The sequence below is a fragment of the Oxyura jamaicensis genome, chromosome 12, assembly GCF_011077185.1.
Source record: "Oxyura jamaicensis isolate SHBP4307 breed ruddy duck chromosome 12, BPBGC_Ojam_1.0, whole genome shotgun sequence".
Classification (NCBI taxonomy): Eukaryota; Metazoa; Chordata; class Aves; order Anseriformes; family Anatidae; genus Oxyura; species Oxyura jamaicensis.
This window is the reverse complement of record NC_048904.1, coordinates 4,996,052-5,018,166: the sequence shown is the minus strand read 5'-3', so window position 1 is coordinate 5,018,166 and position 22,115 is coordinate 4,996,052. Positions and strand designations below refer to the sequence as shown.

At 40.5% G+C, this 22,115-nt stretch overlaps 1 protein-coding gene across 2 annotated transcripts in view; it reads left to right on the top strand.

Moving 5' to 3' along the window:
* SLC6A1 (solute carrier family 6 member 1) overlaps positions 1-22,115 on the top strand; it is a 57,658-nt gene extending 35,543 nt beyond the window's left edge. For both annotated transcript variants that reach the window (XM_035337679.1, XM_035337680.1), the window contains exons 2-15: positions 5,401-5,821; positions 6,525-6,656; positions 7,958-8,058; positions 9,203-9,312; positions 9,435-9,567; positions 10,989-11,123; positions 11,240-11,343; positions 11,670-11,794; positions 13,566-13,678; positions 15,187-15,318; positions 15,889-15,991; positions 17,272-17,372; positions 19,481-19,648; positions 21,871-22,115. In XM_035337679.1, the coding sequence (XP_035193570.1) occupies positions 5,587-5,821; positions 6,525-6,656; positions 7,958-8,058; positions 9,203-9,312; positions 9,435-9,567; positions 10,989-11,123; positions 11,240-11,343; positions 11,670-11,794; positions 13,566-13,678; positions 15,187-15,318; positions 15,889-15,991; positions 17,272-17,372; positions 19,481-19,648; positions 21,871-21,975 (1,797 nt within the window). In that variant the 5' untranslated portion in view covers positions 5,401-5,586 and the 3' untranslated portion in view covers positions 21,976-22,115. The remainder of the gene's footprint in view (positions 1-5,400; positions 5,822-6,524; positions 6,657-7,957; positions 8,059-9,202; positions 9,313-9,434; positions 9,568-10,988; positions 11,124-11,239; positions 11,344-11,669; positions 11,795-13,565; positions 13,679-15,186; positions 15,319-15,888; positions 15,992-17,271; positions 17,373-19,480; positions 19,649-21,870) is intronic.

Genomic DNA, 22,115 nt, shown 5'->3' with positions numbered 1-22,115 from the left:
GCTGGACGGTGATACAACAGTTTACACCACCGGCAGATGTGGCAGCTTTCATGGATCTCCATTTCATATTTAAATGTGCATAGCTTTCTGAAATACCTCAACAAAGCAAACATATACAATGTAAATAGTTAAGAACGAGTAGGCAGGTGCATAAGTTATCTACATACAGCTCACACTTCCTACATGTTGTAGAAGTTCCAGTTCAAAGGGACAGATTTTTAAGAGCTATCTTTAATGCCAGTAGGAGTTAGGGGGAAATGTTCGTCAACGCATCGCGGTTTTTGCTGTGTGTATGTGGTATAACAGGGTGTGTGGTATATCGCCTGGGGTGCACTATCTATGTGCTTCCAAAAGGCATCCCTCCTGTGAAAGAATAGTAGAACAAAGCTCTCTCTGTGGACATCTCAGAATGGATGCCCCATGAGCCCAGCGCTCCTCTTTATACTTCCTGTATTTCATTCTAATTTCACGTGCTCCAGGGTGTTGCTGACGTGGGGTGTATGTTTTGCAATGAGACGTGGCACACATATGTTGTTCTCTTGACTTGATTGCTAAATACAAGCTGAAATGTGACTGCCAATAAATCCTGGCTGCGTTGGGCTCAGCGGGGGTCCCACTGAGGTTAGAGCAATAATACCTTTGGTGTTTTATGAAGAAAATGTAGCATTTTCTGTAAGAGCATTTCTTCAGAACACATTGATTGGAGCTGCTCCAGTCTTGCCTTGCGTGGAGCCCTCAGAGCTGCTGCCCTCCAGAGAAGGAGGCACACATGGGTTGGAGCGGAGGGGCGGTGAGCTCTGAACACAACAGAGGTTCATCAGTTCAGGGGGCTGCGGTTTCCAGCTGGCTGCGTGCGATTCTGCACTCATCTTTTTAGCCTTTTGATATCACTGGTGAAAGATGATCGTAATACTGCTGTGCGCTTTTATTTTATGCAACCAGTTCTAAACTTCTCAAATCCAATTTTATGCAGGCCAGGAGAGAAAGAAATGCTTTTATTAATTGTGGCACTCTCTTTGTCCCGGTTTCCCTGGCTGTGCTTATTACCTTGGCTGCAATGTGTGCTTGGCTCTCTCAAGTCATTCTTCTCTAACGTGGTGGTGATGCAGGACAACCAGATGGTATCCAAAACCCACCCTGTTTCAGAGGGCTTTCTCCTCTTGGCTGAGCAACCCTAGTAACTGAAGTCAAGGAAGCTCTATTGTGCACTGGGGAATGCAGTGGGAAGCTGCCCTGCCCTTCCTAGCGCACTCAGCATTGGCATGAAGCAACTGCGGGAGCAAAGACTGATTTAAAGGACCTCTCCATCTTCTTCCCACCAGGCAAAACATTGCATTGCAGATGTCCTACCTGCTCTGCTGGCTGCCAACTATAATTTGTCTTCCTTTTGCCCAAGCCAACCCACAGAGTTCATATAAATATCTTTCTGTCCTATTCTGTGTCAAACTAATTCTGGATTTAAATCCCAGTGATGTGAGATATTGCCCAATCAGATGAGAGGGTGTGTACCAAGCATCCTTCCTGCCATAGTGCTTACTCGTGTTCTGGGTTCTTGTAAGTAAGTCCTGATTTGTAAAGTAATACAGCATACAAAGGGGGTTGGTTGGAGGCTAGGGGCTACTCCTACTGTCGCTGTTTGTTATTACAATTTCTTAAGCTTGGGGAAAATTGCTTTTTATAACATGGGGAAAACCATACTTTCAAGCCTATGGAATGAAATCAATTTTCCCCTGTCTGATGCTGGTTTGTTGTAGCACCGTATAAGGAAAAATGTCCGTGCCCTGACACTGCTGGCATTAAAGTCTCCAGCATGATCTCCAAATGGGATAATGGCATCAGCAGTGGTAGGGCAGGACAGAGGCGAATTGGCCAGTCTCCACCTCCACCCCAGAAAATGAGCCTCCGCTGCTGAATGCCTGTAGTGTGTGCAATGGGGAGCTTGTCCAAAGCTGTGCTCTATGAGGAAGTGATTGTTTAAACCAAAGCCTTCAATCTTTTAATATTAAAACACCAGGCTGTCTGCCAAAGCCCCCTCACCCTCTACACCACACGTGCACGCTTTCTTGGCTGTCTGGTGAAGTTTCAGCCCCGTATTCAGCATCACAGTAGCACTGAAGTGAATCTGGGCACCTTCTTCCAGGAGGACTCTCAAACTCCCAGTTTCTTTGCTTTACTCCTGAAGATTTTCGAACTAACCCTCTCAGTCGTCTTTGTCACGGACTCTTACACTGGACCAAGTTACTCCCTTTATTCAGCAGAGCCTTTAATGCATATCGAGAGCTCCCTGGAGCCCAACGGGGCTGGAAGAGCAGGGGCAGCCCAGTGCTCACCCGCAGAGCCTGTTTGTGGGTACGCGGGAGCGATCGGCTGTCCAGTTCGGAGACTTAGCTCGGGGCCACTCCTGGAGTGCCAGCTCTGAGGATGAGTTTCTCCCTTATTATCACCCGTATACATATAACGTTGGTTTATTTGTTGGTTTTTGGGTTGGATGGCTTTTTCTACCTATCATCAATGCACAGCCTTTTTCATCACTTGGAATCTCTGGCAGATGCTCAACCCAAATGTAAATGCCAAAATAAATAATAACGAAGATATCCCCTCTAGTAGGGGATTTGGCGGGAGCGCTAGAACGCCCTGATGACCCTTGCCTTGCACGGCCTCCCTTGGCCAAAAGCAGCACTCAGTTCTGTATCTTCATCGGTAGGTGGTGCTGGCAAACTGCACATGTGTTACTGCTCTCCTGGAGCTCTCTGCACCTCGGACTTCGAGACGTGCGGGCGAGGAGGTCGAAGTTTCCGTGGGGTCTCAATCCAGCCTCAGAAGAGGAGCCCAGTTTTGCCCACACGATGATCCCTATTACCTTGGGCAAGCATTAGTGTGCTTCTGAATGACTACCTGAAACCCTCAAACTTCTAAGGAGCAAAAGATTTATTCCTGTTTGGGGAGTAGCAGGAATCAAACAAAAAACCTGTTAGCATGGTCTTCTGAAGGCTGTGGTTCTGGATTTGGCTAATGACACACTGGAGAACTACCTCGTGCTGTGCTTTTTGAGGGGGATGCAACAGAAACTGCAGTAACTGCGCTGATCGTTTTAGCACTTTTTGGTGTAGTCATGGTGTTGTTCTCTTCAAAAGCAGTGGCCAGGCTGAGAAAAACTTTGGCCAGGCTGAGGGACCTGGGGTATATGGGAGCAGAGGGGTGGCTAGTGTTGTAGGAGCTTCTTCTACTTGATCATCTATGACAGGGGCACAGTGCCAGCCATGTCTCACAAGAAGGAAGTTCTCCCAAGCCCCAGAACAGCAGTCGATGCTTTCATCTAATTGATGTAGAAAGCTGGAGATGAAAGGTCAGAGGGCCCTGTCCCCAGCAGAAGCATCAAGGTGTGTGTTGTACAGGGTGGGGAAAAATCAAGATGAAACCTGTTCTTAAATCACATGGAGTCTCAGTTTGCTTTCAGGAGTTCTCATGATTTGTCCTAAACAGGTACATATTTCCTGAGAAGCAGTTATTAAGCAGATCCCAAATTATAAGCAGAAATGACATTTATTGGTATACAAAATGGGACAGGCTCGCATGGGAATGCGGAAAGCTAAGTCCATGGTTTTATGAAGGGAAGGTGTGTGCATTCAGGAGGACTTGAGGACATAAAAGGACACAGACCGAATTTCCGTGAGTCCAGTCTTGAAGTGGAACAGAAAGGAGTGTTAAAAGCATGATCCTTGTTTCTGTCTTTTTCCCAAAAATCCTACAGCTGATTCTTCTGTTCCTCAGAATCCAACAAAAGTTTATATATATATATATATATGTTTGTTTGTTTGTTTGTTTGTTTGTTTGTTTGATATGTCCTTGAGTTTATGGAGGACAAAGAAAGCATTTTAATCATGTAGCAACCTGAAATGAGATCTGTGTTAATTTCTATGAACTCTATGTTCATTTAATTTTCTGTGTTCGTTCATTCAAATGAAATCTATTTTGAAGAAAAACACTTTCTGTAAAAGAGTCTTCACGTGATTTATGATTTTTTTTGCATAATTTACTAGTGGAAGTGAAGGACTAAAAATCTTGATCTACCTTTACATGAATCTATAACTAAAATTATAGTTGATCTTTGCATGAGCTCACGGCCAATGTAGTCAGCATTACTGTAACGCGTAGCTTCACACTGGAAGCTATTTCAATTTTTCCAGTGTTTGGTTTGGTTAGTGACTGGCAAATGGTAAAAGAAGCTAATAAAGGAGGAGTAGCCAATAAATCCATCGTGAATGGGCATACAGATGACATGCAACAGACACTACCTCGTGGTGTTTTTTTTCCCCCTCTTGAAAGAAATCTGTGGAAGTCTGTAGGAGTTGCACACGATTCCGAGTTGCCTGAAATATCCTAGGCTGCTTTTCATAATGCATGTTCTCTTCCTTGTTATTTCCTTTGTTTACTTAGACTTTGAAAATTTGTATAAAACCAGTAATGGTATTGAAATGGTGCAAGAATTAGGAAACAAACTGAGGAGTGATTATTGCAGTCTGTTCTCCTAAAGCACTTACAATTTAAGCTTAGTGAAACATCTGTACTGTATTAGCAACTACTTATAACTACGTAGGAAACCTAACATCATTACCCAGCATTAATCCTGTTGCTTAATCTGGTTTCTTTTGAATTCCATTGGGAGTGTTTTAGATAAATGCATGCTACTTGTAACTTTTTCAGTTCACTGTTACTGGTAGCAAGTAATATTTCTTGATAACCATAGTAAGTGTCACCTTCCCGTAAATACAGAAACTACGCTTGTGGGAATTACCCTTTAGTTTGCTGAATGCAGAGAGACGACACGGAATAGTTTCATCGGTCCACATTCTAGACTGTTAAAGAGAAATCTTATTACTGACTCATCTTTTCAGGAATCAGAGATGTGTACTTGACCCCATGGAGTTGATGAATCTTTGTAAAAATCAGTTAAATTACTCTATTCTTGACAGCAAAAGTGTTCCAAAGGTTCCTGGCATCAAAGCATTAGGATTAAGCACAGTGGTCCATGTACAACTTCATTTCCAGTTTTCATTATGGCTGCTGCTTCTTCATTATGTGTTTTAAGCGTAACATGTAGCAAACATACGCTGTGTCCAACACAATCCTGCATTTTAGGATTAGTTTCTCTAGACTCATGGTGGATCTATAAGGAAAGAAAAAATGAGTAACTGTGGCTTGGCGTTTGTTTTGGAGGGCAATGACAGTTCTGCTTCTCTTCCTAGAGAGTCAGCAAGAAAAAATGCTGGGGGCAGAGCCAAGCTTTTAGGCTGGCCACCTCATTGCAAAGCTCCTTGGGCAGCAAGGGCCACTTAAGCTTTTCAGTTGCCCAGGGCAGTGTTGAAGCACCTCTGAGCTGTGTGGCCTCGTGTTTTGCAGACTGACCTGGAAGCTGTACGGGAGCACCGAGCAACTCAGAGCCTGCCGGCACCTGGGGTGGACGCTGCTGGCTTTGGCTGCTGCCCGGCCGGGTGAGGGTGAGCCGCAAAGCTGCTGTCCACGTGGACCACTGCCGAAATCTCCCGTCCGGCTGCTGCCAGAGCCTCCCCCGCCAAACCCAGAGACATGGCAACAAACGGAACAAAAGTTGCAGATGGACAAATCTCCACAGAAGTCGATGCTTCAATCACCAATGACAAGCCTAAAACTTTGGTAGTAAAAGTGCAGAAGAAGAAGACGGATCTTCCAGACCGAGACACCTGGAAAGGAAAATTTGACTTTCTTATGTCCTGTGTAGGTTATGCCATTGGCCTAGGGAATGTGTGGCGATTTCCTTACCTTTGTGGCAAGAATGGCGGAGGTATGCTTGCTGTTTCATTCTTACACCATCTGCTATACTTGGATATTAGAACTCACCATAGAAACTATTAGGACAACACAACTTGGTTTTAATAGCTTTTTTTCCTCTGTATACATGTTCTTATTTGATAGCTTTTATCTAGTTCAGGTGGGTTGGAACCATCCTGGAGTGTGGGGCTGCTTTGAAGTCTGCTATGCCCTCAAGTTTATTCTAACATCCAGTTGGCAGGTGCTTCTAAAAGACCATAAGGCATTAGAGCAGAATTGAAGCACGTTCCCCTCTAACCCTTCAGAGCCCTCTTTTGGATTGAGTTTTTGAGAGGATTGCATAAGGCTTGTAACACTGACTCTGAGCTTACCATCAAAGGCTGACCAGCTGGAAAGCAGCCAGTTCCGCTTAAAGCCTTTTTGATATCTGCATGCTTCTGTGATAAATGGAGGCAACAAAATACACAGGCCTTTGTATTTTAGCTTTTTATTTAAACAGAAAATATTTATATGATGAAGAGATGTGTTTTTCCTCTTACCATCTTATCTTGAGAAACTGGTTCAGAAATGTACACGTGCTTCTCTCTAGCTCTTACGGAAAGAGGAAAATGTGCATATCTTTTCAGATATAATAGTGATGGAAACACTGGAAACAGTAGTGGGTTTTGTTTGTTTGTTTCCCCACTGTAATAGACCTTTTCATTATTTCTTTTTAGGTGCATTCCTGATTCCCTATTTCCTAACTCTGATTTTTGCTGGAGTGCCACTGTTTCTTCTGGAGTGTTCCCTCGGTCAGTATACATCTATAGGAGGCCTTGGAGTGTGGAAGCTTGCTCCAATGTTCAAAGGTACTTCTTTCTATTTTTTTCCAAGCTACAGAAGTTACACAAAGAGACAGGGCAAGGACGCTTCTTTACACCTTCATTTTTTAAATTTTTTACTTAAATTGTAATATCCTGCAGAAACTCCCGACTTTGAGGGGTAGCTAGCAGTGTTGAAACAAGCTAGGATATTATTCATTTGCCTTTAACAATAGCAAGAGTTGGGTATCAAAATCTCAACAAACTTATTTTTAAAACGTAAAATCTTTCATATTTCTTAGGAACATATAAAGACTGTTCAAAATAGCATTATAAATATAGAAATATTTGTCTGAGCAGGTAAGGAACTTGCTTCCTCAGTTCATAGCATTTGGTAAATGCTGTTCCTATTCCAGGTCACAAAGGTTTGTATCCTATTGTTCTGTATCGAAATGTGAAGGCCAGACACTTCAATTTAGCAATTTCTGACTGAATTGCTTAAAATAAGCTCACGCCATGCTTAGGTTTCCAGCTAGTTTGGATTTCTCGCTGCTAGAACCTTAAGATTTTAGTCTAGATTCTGCACAGACCCACAAACCTCACAAACTGTGCTTTCCATCCTCTATTCCTAAATCCTGTGGCACTAAAGATCTCCTGAGCTGACAATGACCCCACCATTGGGGCCGACTCCTGGCTCCACACAGGACCACTCAAAAATCAGACCATGTGTCTGAGAGCATTGTCCAAATGCTCCTTGAACTCCAGCAGGGCCAGGGCCATGACCACTGCCCTAGGGAGCCCGTGTCATTGCCTGAGCACCCTCTCAGTGAAGAATCTTTTCCTGACAACCAGCCTGACCCTCCCCACTCGCAGCTCCATGCTTTCATGACATGATAGCATTATGCTAAGAATCAAGAACTTTGACTAGTGCACTAGAGAGCTAGCTGGTCTTATAACTCTTACACAATTGGAGTGCATCTGCCAGAAGTTTCTGTGGTACTGTTGTTTCAGAGAATTAACTGATTTAGCTCTTTTCCCTAGAAGTAAATAAATAAATAAATAAAAAGCACCTCCTGTGAAATCTCAGCAGCAGCGGATGTGACTGCTCACTACAACACACAAACAACTGGTCGCTATAACTAAATCTATGGATGACTGAACTATCACACAAATTAGTGATCTTTTTATAACTGTACTTCTAAAATTTGAACTTCGCTTTTAGAGGATTTGGTAAATGGTTTCTGCACTATATTTAGCATTTGCCCTACTGAGCTGCAGCACTTTCACTGACACCTGTACGAACTTTACTAAAAGCTACCTTATTTTGTTCCTTTTTCTTTTATTTCCAGGTGTGGGACTAGCTGCTGCAGTCCTTTCCTTTTGGCTAAATATTTACTACATTGTGATTATTTCATGGGCAATTTATTACCTGTATAATTCCTTTACTACTGTAAGTATGGGGTTGGGACAGAGGGATTGTTTGTGGTATCAATAGCTTATAAATGTATCTCAATGTAAAGGCAAGCGATAAACACAAATCGCGTAAAAGTCAATAGGATAAGGCATTTTTAATTCAAGGCAAACTATTAAAAAAAAAAAAAAGAAAGAAAACTTTTTTTTCTCCTCCATGAGAAATATGGAATAGAAAACTGAATGTCAGTGGAGAAACGTGATACAAGCTTATTTTGGAGCCTCCGGCTTCCCTTCCTTACTAACTTGTTTACGTTTTCCAATCTTAATCCTCAGAGCCACAGATCTTTCATCTGTGCCCGTTTAGTTTCACTTATTACCTGTCTGCAATCATGAGCATGCCTGCTTGCTTCTCTGACAGACAGCTGCAAAGACTCAGTGCTCAAGCTCGGGACTGCTAGTCCCAGCAGTGCACCGGTATCCCCTTGCCTTTGAGTCAGCAGGCAGCCAGTCATTCCCCCAAGAAAAATTCTAGTGAGTACCTGTTGCTTTTTTTTGGATGGTTGGGTTGTTTTTTTGGTTGGTTTGTTTGGTTTTGTTTGTTTTATATGAGAAGGATTTCCAAGGTTGGCCATCAAAAGTACATCTCCGTTGTATCTAAAATAGATTTACTGTAATGCATAGCATGTGTAAAGAGGATTTAATTCTCAGAATTTCAGAAAGAAAACCTAATGTAAAGTTAATCTTTTCTATGTGTCCATTTCTCTAACTGTCCCTAACTAAGGGAAAAAGATGAACTCTGATCAATAGCCATCATGTTTTCATGACCTCCAGTGCAACAAGAGGTAACAGGACCTCCAGGAGGTCCTTTCTGCTGCCCTTGTTTCTTGAAGCATGCTCAAGGTACTCTCACATGCTGAAAGACATAGCAGACTCTAAAGCATTTGAGCTGATATGGTAAAGAAAGGAGAAAATGTTTTCACATGTATTAACATAATGGATATGAAGTTAAATAACTTAAGTGGCAAACACGAACCCCAGGCAGATCAGTAGACTGCAGAACTCAAAGTATGTTTGTTCTTTCTCCACTCGAGAGATACCTGAGATAATGCTTATTTAAAAAAAAAAAAAAAAAAAAAAAAAGTTTGACTGCTTAGGTTTTTCTTTCTCTATTTTGTACATAGACTCTTCCTTGGAAGCACTGTGAGAACCCATGGAATACCGACCGCTGCTTCTCCAATTACACCTTAGCAAACACAACCAACATGACAAGCGCTGTAGTTGAATTCTGGGAGTAAGCTGAGAATTTTTCTGTATATCGTTTCTGTGCATATGCAAGGATTATATGCTTGTTATCATTCATATACTGTTTTCTGAGTCAGTTGTCGAATACACCATTCTGCTTGCTTATTCTAGACGCAACATGCACCAAATGACTGATGGATTGGAAAAACCAGGGCAAATCCGATGGCCATTAGCAATTACTCTGGCAATTGCTTGGATTCTGGTGTATTTTTGTATCTGGAAGGGGGTAGGCTGGACTGGAAAGGTAAGATTAAAAAGTACTGTTAATAAATTTTGATTAAAAATGACAATTTTACTCATATTCTGAAAATTCATGAGGTAAGATGCACAGGGAACAGTTTTTTGTTTTTTGTTTTTGTTTTTTTTTATTTGTTTGTTTTTCTGGGATTTCTGTTAATTATTGCATTTCTGTCCCACTTGAATTGACACAGCACCATGTTTTTGAGAGGGTTGGCTCCTCCATAGCTGGCTGTGGCCACAGTCTTGGATGGTATGTTCATTTATAGACTTCCTGGCTTTGCCATATATAAAAACCCCTAAAAATATGTCTGCTTGTTCCTGAGGTGGATATTGTAGCACACTTGGGTAGCAATAGAGTGAGGATGCAATGTTTTGGCTTCAGTGACAAGTATTTGTTTATTACAGAATTCTTGTTGGACTTATCTAAGTGTGAAGCCCTGTTGTATAGAGGAGCTTCTCCTTCCTTTCCTTACGCTGAATGAGAGCCAGAGGTGGTTGTTGCCACAGGCATGCTTGCACACTGTACTTCTTCGAGTCTGGCTGGTTTCTGAGTGCAAAATAAAATGCACAAGTGAATTAACGAAAGTCATACTGCTGTGAGAGACCTTTCTCCAGGACTGAAAGGGTGACAGCATTTGACATCCACATAAACCTCTCCCCTAAACGGCAGGAAGAAATCTTGGGGTAGTGAATTACCACAGCCATAAGGCAGCCGAAGCTGTTACTGGCTGGGGTTACAAGGCCTCGGGCCTGGTGTGGAGAGGAGGATTTTTCACACTGAAAGAACAAATTGTTAACTTTTGACAAGATAGCTGCAGCAGTGACCCAAGCTGTCTGTTAAACTTGGCCCAGCTGAGCTCAGACCAAAACATTTCATGTCTCCTGTCTGCACAGAAGGTGGCAAAAAGGCGGCTGGCTGCTTCTTTGGACTGACCTTGTCGTGACTTCTTATAGGGCTTTGGAAAGACAAAAGAGTGGGACCCTGTATGGCAATTATACCATCATGTTGACGAGGACAGAATGTAAAAAATACAAGAGCAGGTGTGTGAGAGCATGAGCAATGAAGTGGTGGTGTTCTACAAGCAGAGTAGGACTACTGGGAGCATGAACCTTGTGGTTTGGGCACTCCCCTCATTGAATACAAAAAAGAACCAAAGCCACTGGTGCAGAAGCATCCTAATCCACCCTATTCCACCTTCAGGAATGTCAGCAACAGCTGCCTGCATTGTAGTCACGGTGTTTAGGAAATTCAGCAGTAGGCATTACCCTTTCCACAGTAAGCTTTTCCATTGATAAATGCTTCAGTTTTACAAGTCAGTTTAGTTGCCGCTATGGTATTTTTATGGAGCAAGTATTTACTGAAGTGTTAACAAGCACAGATCATTTTTTCTTCCACACTTACAATGTCTTGTTTCTTCACATCAGGTGGTATATTTCTCTGCTACTTATCCCTATGTTATGCTGCTTATCTTGTTCTTCCGTGGTGTAACACTGCCTGGAGCAAAGGAAGGCATTTTATTCTATATAACTCCCAACTTCAGTAAGCTTTCAGACTCTGAGGTAAATATCCAGTCTTCGTAAACAAAAGTTTCACTACTAACTGTTCACCTTTCAGACATATGACCTGCTCCTCAAGTGCAGAAACAGATTTTTAAAAAATTATTTCCTGCAATCAGGTTTGGCTGGATGCTGCCACACAGATTTTCTTCTCCTATGGTTTGGGTCTTGGTTCACTGATTGCCCTTGGAAGTTACAACCCCTTCCACAATAATGTTTACAGGTAAGCAGATGACTGTACAAATTACAATGGCACTTTCCTATCGCAGCTGGAGCTGGATTCTGTCTTTCTGGGTCCTATATCACTTAAATAAAATGTAGTCTCTGATCTGAATATGTTATATCTAAGTGGGAGTGAAATGTGTAACTGCGTTTACACTAATGGGACAGACAACATGACTTGTCCAGTGTGCAGTGGAGCCCACACTATGAAATCCAAAATCGTGAAATTTTTCCACAAAATGCTTCCACTGGAGAAAAATGGTAACACAATGATAAGCCAGTAGCATTGCTTTACCTGCTGCTTAAAGCACCTTATCTTTATTCCAGGGACTCCATCATTGTGTGCTGCATAAATTCATGCACAAGCATGTTTGCTGGCTTTGTCATCTTCTCCATTGTTGGATTCATGGCTAATGTCACAAAGAGGCCTATTGCAGATGTTGCAGCATCAGGTATACAATCTGTTTTTTCTCTAAGTTATTCAGTGACATCAGTTATCTTTTGTTTGTGAGTCATATCCAACTGCCTCATGTAACCGTTGAAAATCCCTCCCTCAAACTTTCTTTAGACCCCTGTCATTTCCATGCACTTACTGATTGCAAGAGAGAGAACATTGTTTCAAATCTCTCAAGGCATCACCAGCAACGTCATTTCGGATTTAGCAGGGTGTCTGCATGCCCAGCGCTCGCAAACCTTCAGTGTGGAGAGTGGTCAGCCAGAAACACATACGGGGTTGATGCAATGAATAGTAATGAATGCCGCTTACAGGGACTGCATTTACAAGAGGTGGCAGCACAGTGAGCTATTAGAGTCCTTAGCTGTGACATCAGATTAAGAGCCTCTTGCAACTGAAATTCGTAAAATCAACCTGAAAAGGATGACTGATTGTCATTATGTTTCAGAAGCATATATTCGCAAATTCTGTTAGGTTTTTAAATTCTTTTTACCATTTCTTGAGGTTAAACCCTTTGAGTCAGATCCATTTCTCATCTGTTCAGACTTACAGCTATGAAACAATTTTATGGGACCCTTCATTAGGGAAGTCATTTTATATAGAGCAGAAAGATGTCCATAGATGGATTCTGCTGTATTTTGCAGTTCTTTGCCTTTCTTCCAGATGAAAAAGCTTAAAGGAGCAGAGTAGATGGTTGCCTCAACCCAGCTGGTGTACCAAATACTCATTTAGCAGTTCTGGCCACAGGGAGGATTCTGATAACTGAAAGCTTGGTTGGAAGACACTGGTGGACAAAATATGTCATACTATACTAGCAAACATATCCCATTGATGAAATATTCTTCTAGTTAGAAAATCAGAGAATTTAGTCACCAAAAATAATCTTCAACAAGATATAGATACAGAAAAAAAATCAGGTGTCTAATGCTGATCCTTGCTTCACTGGTTTGAAAGCCAGGTATGTCCAACCAGTTAACACAGACTAACTTCTAATGAAAACTGAAAAACCAGATAGCCACCTTTGGTGAAGCATGCTAGTTTTATTTTTATTTCTGTAATTATTTAGTTTCTACAAGTTACATTCTTAATCTGACATTAGTTGTTTTCCAGTTACGCTGTGGCAACAAAAAGAAGCTCCTCCTTCTATTCCTATACATAGGAATGTATATTCTCCTTCCACAACTTTGCCCCCTCAGCAGTTAGTAGGAACACAAATTAAAATGTTTGCCTTTTTACAATTACGCAGCTAATTTAAAACATGTTTTTATAGAAAATTCATGGTATAAGGTAACAAACCGGAATATTGTAAATTCTGGAAAGTGCCTTCTGCATTTCTGAGCTGTCTTTAATTCTCTTCTGAACTATTTGGTGCAAATCAGAAGATTACAGCCCGCAAAAGCTACTTTAGATGGGGAGAAAGCTGACCATGCCTGAAGACACATTCCTAGCCAAGGATAGCACTCATTGTCTTTGCTATACAGAGGTGTCTCTCAGGAGCAACTTCTGAAATGTATCTCGTATTCTCCTTGGTTGGTTGGTTTGTTTTTTGTTTTTTTTTTTTTAGCTTTGGTTGGTTGGGTTTTAAAGCAAGACACGTGCCCTGACAGAATCTTGGTCAGGGAACACGGATTAAGCTGAAATCCCTGGTCAGATACTGCATCCATGTCTGAATCATTCAGATAAATGTAAAATCCATGTATCAACCGGAGTAAATAATCCCAATATCCCATCAATCACATTGGTATTTTCTCTTCTTTTTTTCCTACCAGGTCCTGGACTGGCATTTCTAGCTTATCCAGAAGCAGTGACACAGTTACCAATTTCTCCCTTGTGGGCAATACTGTTCTTCTCCATGTTGCTTATGCTTGGAATTGACAGTCAGGTAACAGTGGTGTAAAAATTAGTACCAATAACAAAGACAAGTTGTCTGCAACTGCACTGACAGATGTTAGTGTTGCATGGTTTTTGGTATAATCAGATAAAGAATAGGAGATACTAAGGAGGGAAAGAGTTTGAGGAGCCTGTGATAGTCAGAAACTTTAATAAGACACTTTCATTTTTTCATGAATTCTTGGAATCACATGCCAAATATGCAGGAAATTTTTTTCTGCAGTCAAAAGAAACTTTGTTTGGAATGTTAACCGTTCATTAACAACATTAAAATTACCTTTGAGATGTTCATGAACATAAGAAACACCGGGATAAGTTTTACAGATGTGTGAATCTTCTTGCAGTCAGTTGTAGTTGTCAAACCAGCACCTTAGCGTTATGCAGTTTTGTACATACAGCCTGTAAGCACTGTGCTAGTCTTCCTAACACGTACAGGAATATGAGAATTCCTAGCTTAGTACTGTACCAGTCTTTCAGCAGAGAAAATCTGTCATTTTCTGTAAAGTTGACTTCAGCCTGTGAACCAAAATATATTAAGAAAAAAAGAAAAAAGAACATTATCCTAGAACATGAAAAGAAGCTGCAATTTTTTTTATTTCTTTGTTTTTCAGTAACCTTCAAGCTTTACATTAAAACCTATTGCTTAATCTGGGGGGAAACTATTATGAAATTAATTGGGTCAAAAGTATTTTTAAAAGAACTTGTCTCTAGGCAAGTAAAAGCTGAGGAAAGTAGTCTAATATCATTAACGAGAATATATACATCTACATGCTGTCATGCCTTTTTCATTTTCTGTCCATCAGTAAACGTTTCATGCCCTACAATTTATAAGAGCTGTAACTGTTGGTTACATTCTGATTGCAAAGTTGGAAATGAGTCAGAATGTATGCAGAATTTTATTTTCGTTATTTAACCCATCATAATGAAAACATCTAATCTGAATATACGTGTGGGGAGGGGGGGAAGCATTGCCTTGCTTTCCTCTTGGAAGACCACATCCTCAGCAAAAATCTTACTATTGCACTGACCTTTCTGGAGCTACAAGAAGTATTTGATTTATAACATTTGAGAATCAATCTTGTGTCTTTAGTCTTCACTCTGAAGCACTAATCTGATCAGACTTTCTCAGTCTATTGGCTTTCATATATGTAAATAAATCACAGGAGAAGTGTAAATTTTTGAAATATCTTGGGGTCAAAGCCTTCAACTGCAGGCTTCCATCACAAGAAAGAGCACTTTATCTTATTAAGCACATGCTATAGGTCATATATTTGAATGTTGAATGTTTTTCTAGCTGGAAATCTTTTTGCACAGTTTTTTTTAGACAGAAATAAGGATATTCAGAAGCACTGCTTCCACTAAAGTCAAGTGAATTTTCCTTTATCATTTAATGGATGCAGCCTTAGGCCAATGATGATTGCTATTGAAAACTCCTCCCCTAAATGTAATCCTGTTGTTGCAGCGCATTGCATTGTATTTTATTTGTAACTTTACTTTCAGTTCTGCACTGTAGAAGGATTCATAACAGCTTTGGTGGATGAATTTCCGAAGTTACTGCGCAATCGAAGGGAAATCTTCATTGCTGTTGTGTGCATTGTTTCCTATCTGATAGGGCTGTCCAATATTACTCAGGTATGTTCTGCAGAAGAATGTGATCTTATGTCTGTCATACCACCCCTGCTTTATTTCCCCCTCACCACCCCAGCCAGAATCATTGCAAACCACTGAAGTGACTGAGATCTGTCACTGACACTATCTAAAGACTTCAGGCAGCAGACGTTAGCTTACCAGGTGTATAATCTCTGTAGTCCGTGGATGCAGCGAGGGCAGCTAAATGGTTCAGGTGACAAGAAAATACCCAGTTCTACAATCCCTTTTACAGTCCACAAAGCAGTAACTAGAGAGGTTCTGCGTTGCTTCCTGCAATCTGGTATGTTGCAAACTATTTCAGGGAAATGACTGAATTACTGAACAAAAAGGAGTAAAGTGAAATCCAAACAGTTGATTTCATTCTAGCAGTAACCTATTTTTTGTCAGTATTGACCTCAAGTGTTATAAGACTTTAAGCTGTTAACATTTAATTAACTTACATTAATATTTTCCTAACCTTTCCACCACGGTTAATTTGTTGCTTGCATTTTAACAGTCTTGAAATTGAAGTCTGTACTACTTATTTTAACACTTTCTTCTTATATATTTTAGGGTGGAATCTATGTGTTTAAGCTTTTTGACTACTATTCTGCCAGTGGAATGAGTCTTTTGTTCCTTGTGTTCTTCGAGTGCATCTCCATATCCTGGTGCTATGGTAAACTTTTTTTTTTCCTTGATAAGTTTTGCTTATCATAATGATACTTCATCTGCTATTTTTTTTTCTTTTGTGTGTGCAAATCTGCGGGTGGTATTGAAACCAGCCTTGCTTTATATGCATATAGCTCTACTGAGAACTCAAAGGTGGCCTGTGGGAGGTACTCCTGCCTCTCTAAAACACCCTACGTGTTAGCCTGGAACTGAGGAGATTCGAATTGCTGTGGGAACACGAAATAGGTGATATCACCCTCTCCCTCTCAGTCCCCGTTCCCCCCTCCTTCAAAGGCTGGATCCTCAGAGGTATTTAAGTACTGCTGTTCTTGACATAATGACTTAGGTCTCTTGGACTTCACAATGTTTCATTTCCAAAAAATGACTCTGTCACTCTAGGATCTTGCAGGAAAAGATCAATTGTTTTGCGTAATTGCCCTAAAATGTCCAGAAGTCTGGGCTGACAAGCTCTGGGTATAAAGATAAATGAATATAGATCCCATTCTTGCCATAATATTTGTATATTTGACCTTAATTCTGTGTTAGCCCTGTGTTAGACCTTCACACGTGATTACTAAGGAACTTTCATTTATATTGCAAAACTGATTCAGAGATAGATAACTAGAGTCTTTCTGCTGTCTTTAAATGGGCTTAAGAGAAAGAAACAGCTTTAATAAAAGGGAGAGGTACTGTATATGAATCCAGCAAAAGTGAATGGGAAAATGTACCAGCTGTAATGAAGAAATCTAATTAGAAGCTCTAAGTAATGCAATACATGTACCTTTTGGAAGATGATGGAGTGTTGGCAGACAGCAGTAGCAGAAGGGCTACTCTTTGCAGTACTGCTTGTATATGGTGTGTATATGCCCACACAGAGTGAAGCCTGTGCTGTTGGCTAAGGCTGGTATGGATTTATTTATTTTAGTCCTCTTTGTAAAATGTCATTCTAAATCTTTCATTTTAGTAAGACTTAGAGTGAAATACACCAGTGGTGATTTATTGCATCTGACCTTCAGATGTGTAGACTTCCTTAGCCTTTACAGGGGAGTAAGTTTGTTGGTTGATGATTTAATTAATTATGATATAGAAAAGTGAAAGCAAATTGGTTTTGGAGCTTCTGAGTTTGCACATTTATTTCCCGTTCAAGTCAGTTAAATGTTATGTTGTCTGTACAGAGCTTCCAAATATGCTTCCCCGTTTATGATAGTCTCTCTCAAAAGTATTAGCCTTTCAACTGAATCAATCGTCTGATATGTTTCTATTACCGTTTCTCATTTTTATGTGTAGGTGTTAATAGATTTTATGACAACATCCAAGAGATGGTGGGATACAGACCCTGCATCTGGTGGAAACTCTGCTGGTCATTTTTTACTCCTATCATTGTGGCGGTAAGAAACAAACTTTTATAATATGATTTAAGAGAGATAAATGAGGTAGACTATGTACTACAGTATTGTCATTTCCGTCCCCACAAATCCATACTAACCCTGACCTCGTTCCTTATTTAAGTATGTGAGCAATTCCGTTAAAGCAATAGCAATAGCCAAAACCCACTGTCATTAGAGGAAGCCCATGCCCTAAGAAAAGAGTTCTTGCACAATTTCAAGATTTGTATTAGTCTTCTGGAAATGGTAACTAGTCAAAAGCTCGTTTCATTGGCACAGACTGAAAACTGAAAGAAACACATTTTTAACCACTTTCTGTATTCTAACATAAAATTTACAATTCTTTCTGAAGTCTAAACTCTCCATATACACAAGAAATGGCCATATCTTGTAAACAGAATTCCTTCACATGTGCTATTGGGATTATAAACTGAAGATCTTTCATGGGATTCTGTGGAATATACTATCCAGTTTATATGACATTGCTACTGTTTTGTTGTTTGTTTTTTTTTCTGGCAAACCTTGCAAGGATTTTGTGCCCTGGAAACCACAGTACCATCTTTTACTGATTCTAGGCTTTATCCATTTAAGACCATGAGTATATTTTGGAAATTATAAGCAAAGAAATATAAGTTTAATACACAGACAATAGTAAACCTAAAATGCAATATAAGAAATGTTTTCAAGTAGGCACAACTGTACATCACACAATAAATACCTTTCACTCACTGATATCTCTCTGATACTCCCATATAGGTAGACGAAGGCCATAGAAAAACAAACCTTAAAGAGAGGTACTAAAGGGAGGGTTCCTTGATTTACCTCTGTTCAAGTGAAGGATTTCATCTTTCTGAAAATAAATGTTCAGGAAAACATGAAAAATATATTTTGTTTATTTCAGTGGGATATTAGGGAGAAGAACAATACTTTACATAAAACCTACCAAATTTCTCCTTTCTTTTAAAGTCTTGAACAGAATTTGTTATCCAATGAAAGGTCACAGGTGGTGATGATGTGCTAATAAAATCTGCCATTCTACTTTCTCCTGTCTGGGAAAATACTCTGCACAGGGCTTGAAACTGGGATCAGAATAAGCTTCTTTCTTTACTGATTCAATTTAGCATGCTTTCCCAAATTACAACTGGACAAGAAAGACAGAAGTCTGCCTTGGGAGTTAAAAAATACCATGTTTGCAGGTCATCTGTTTGCAAACCACAAAAAAAGCATCCAACAAGTGCTGCAGTTCAGTGGTACAATACACACGTGTATGCAGGTATTACTGGGGAAGTAGTACCCAGAACCACTGTCTTTCCCAATAGCCCCTTCCCTCTAATTTTGCTTGGGTTTTCTGAAGACTCTGCTAATACCAGTGTATTCCCAACAGCAGCATATCTGAATAATCTGAGATACAGATGTATATATGTGAAAATAGAGTGTTTACTTGAGACATTAATTTTGGTAAGAAACTGCCAGGTAAACTATCTCCCCATCTCTTGTTTTGGAAAAACTCGTGGGTTTTTGAATTTCATAAGCCAAGTTCTTTTAGACCAAATCTGTTGCCACTTAGTGAACCCTAAGTTCCCTTCTGGCTGACCTCATTTCCATTTGCTTGGAGGGCCCAAACAATATCAAGTTTTTGAGACAAACACTCTTAAGTGGCAATACTAGAGGTCAGATAATGGAGAGCCAGGCTTTAAAAAAAAAAAAAAAAAAAAAAAAGTTTTTATACAGGAGTCTATTGCTAACCAGTTCAGTAGAGCTGTACTGAAACAGAAACTTGGTGTAAACCAAGAAGCAACTTCACAACTGCAGAATTACAATTCAGGTATTTACAGATTCACTCGCTAGAGAATAAGCAAGCAGGGAATCAGTCAGTGCAGTGTGCTGATATTTGCCTGTTTTCTGCAACCTCCATCTGGAAGACTGACCTGCAGGCACCAGTCTCCAAGCTAGTGCCTCGTGGCTTATCACCAGGGAGCAAAGGAACCTTTTTCTCTGTGTTTGGATGTGGAAGGAGGCTTGAGGTTCAAGTCAATCCAGAAAAATGTTTGAAGTTAGAACACTCTGGAAATCTCATCCAAACCTTTTTTTCCCCCTACTGTATTTTGCAGGGAGTATTTATCTTCAGCGCTGTCCAAATGACTCCTCTCACAATGGGAAGCTATGTTTTCCCCAAATGGGGCCAAGGGGTTGGCTGGTTCATGGCTTTGTCTTCTATGGTGCTGATACCAGGCTATATGGCATATATGTTTCTCACTCTGAAAGGCTCCTTAAAACAGGTAAGTCTCTCTTTTCCTGACTACATCATTGAATCTTGTACGACCTGTGCACACTGACAAAAGGTTGCTGGGCAGTTATTCCTAGTTATATCCGTCCTGTGGCCTCACCACCTTAGCCAGTTATTTTGCATCAAGATGAAAACCACAAAAACACATACCAGGGAAACAAGACTGTCTGTAGTTCAACACAATCCCCACAGTAAATGTAATCTTTTTTCCAGGTTTTGACAGTTCCAGACACTTTGCATCCCAGCTCCTTACACCTAGAAAACAAGGCAGCAGTTTACAAAAATTGTTTGCATTAACAAAAGACATACTGTCATATATCAAGGCAGGTGATGTTCTAAGGAATTGGAGCCAAACTCTTGGGAGTGAACTAAGGTAGCTCTTGGTTTCCATGAGTCTATGCTTGGTGACCCTATTTAGCATCTCCTGCTGTGACCAAATATTTGAGCTGCCATTCTACATTTCACCTGTTCAAAGTTGCAGCAGCTGCCTTGTATTGCAGCTGAGAAAAAGTGAACATCAAGTCTTGGGTGCGCATCTTATCATTATACTGCACTTTCCTTTGGTCTTCATTTAAGGGATTTCTATGAATAGTCACTCATTGAAGAACATTAGAAGAAGCCTTTTTTCTCATGGAATTTTGCTCTTAGTTTCTCCATGATTCCTTTTTCCTTCTTGTTAAAAAGGAGATATGAGAGAGGCATCTCTCTTCCATGCGAGAGAGGCATCTTATGGCTTAAATCCATTTTAAATTCATTTTAAGATCCTCAGGGAAATGCTGCTAAAGGAGTGTGAAATGCTAATAAAGTTACTGACCACAACACTGGACAGTTACGTACAATCGCTCTCCTTGATTTTTTAAAATGTGTGCACCCTCAGTTCTCCCTCCCCAGGCAATAATCTCATTCTGTGCATGAGACACATCTTCAGAAGTTGAAACACACATCTCTCTCCTCCATGACTGTGTGTCAAAATGATTTTGTGAGTACTTCTGGAATATTCTAAAACCAGCTGACAGAGTCATCCTTGAAAGAGAGAGATGATCTTAAGCAGAATTGACGAGCGATGCCTCGTGAATTGCTCAGACCTGTATCCAAATATTTGTCTTCAGCAAATTTGAAAAGACTCAGCAATACTTCAAAGAAGCCTGCAAAACATTCCTTGTTATTGATACATTCTTATTCTTGTTCTTGGCTCCTACTACTTGAGTATCTTTATCTTGGTCTTACGGAAACATTTATGTGCAAAGGGAAAATTGTTGCTGTGACCAGGGTTATGGAAGACCCCACAGCAAAAGCTCCTCCTCTGTCTTCCTGTGGTTTAAGGTCCCATTTTTGTAAGCATTGGCAAATGATCATTAGATTAGAGGAGACGCTTACAGCACTCAAAAGCTTTAACATTCAAAACTGGACTCTATTTCTTGGTACAAACGTGAGCTAGGCAGATAAACTTCATGAATGGAGATCCCCAAAGGACTAGGAGAGACAAACCAAACACAAATAAAAAGATCTTAAACACAAGTTTACCTTACCTGATGTGTTCCTGGAGGTAGTAGCTCCCAGAAGCTGCAGCCAGTTCTCTCTCATCCTTTCTGACCCCCAGGGTGGGTCACCACCACTTGAGACCCAACTGGATCCATGCTGCCCACTGCAAACTTTTAGCCTCTGCATTTGACTTGGCTTGCAACAGAGTCTCTAGTCTCCTACCCCATTCTGTACTCTCTCCAGTTTTTTTCCACTAGGCATTGCATTGAACGCTGTACCCATTTACACCTGCTTGACTGTCGTAAACTAGCAAAAAATCAGAATAATCCAATACTTGTGCCTCTGCTTTCTGCATAGGAATGAGACTGAGACAATTTGTTTGTGTAAGTTTTTGCTCCCGTTCCAGTAACACCATGTAGCAAAGGGCTTTAAGTGAGAGCCTTTGCTTGTGTGTTCAAACCTCAGGACATGCTGTGCTGTTTATCAGTAGGCATTCCTATCATCGGTAAATTTTCTCGTTTGAGTGGAATGGGCTGTTCTGTGACTTTGCAGTGTCTTTTGATAATGTCTTTAGTATGTGAGACTTACTTCTTTTCTAGTCCATTGGGAGATGGACTGAATTGTTCATTTTAGCTGTGATACCTAGAGAGAAGTGTTTAGGATGGCCTTAAAGTAAAAAGAAAGCTTAGGAACAATTTTTTGACTGCTTCACATCTTTTGTTCTTTAAACAGCGCATCCAAGTTATGATTCAGCCAAGTGAAGACATCAGTCATCCTGAAAATGGGCCGGATCAGGCACAACAGAGCAACTCTGCAAACAAAGAAGCCTACATCTAAATGTCTATATTGCAAAAGCAACCATACTACTCCAGGAGAGAGAGAGAGAGGAAAAAAAAAAAAAAAAAGGTTGAATATGACCACAAATTTATGTCTGAGAATATAATTACCTACCTCTAGTGGCAAAAAAAAAAAAAAAA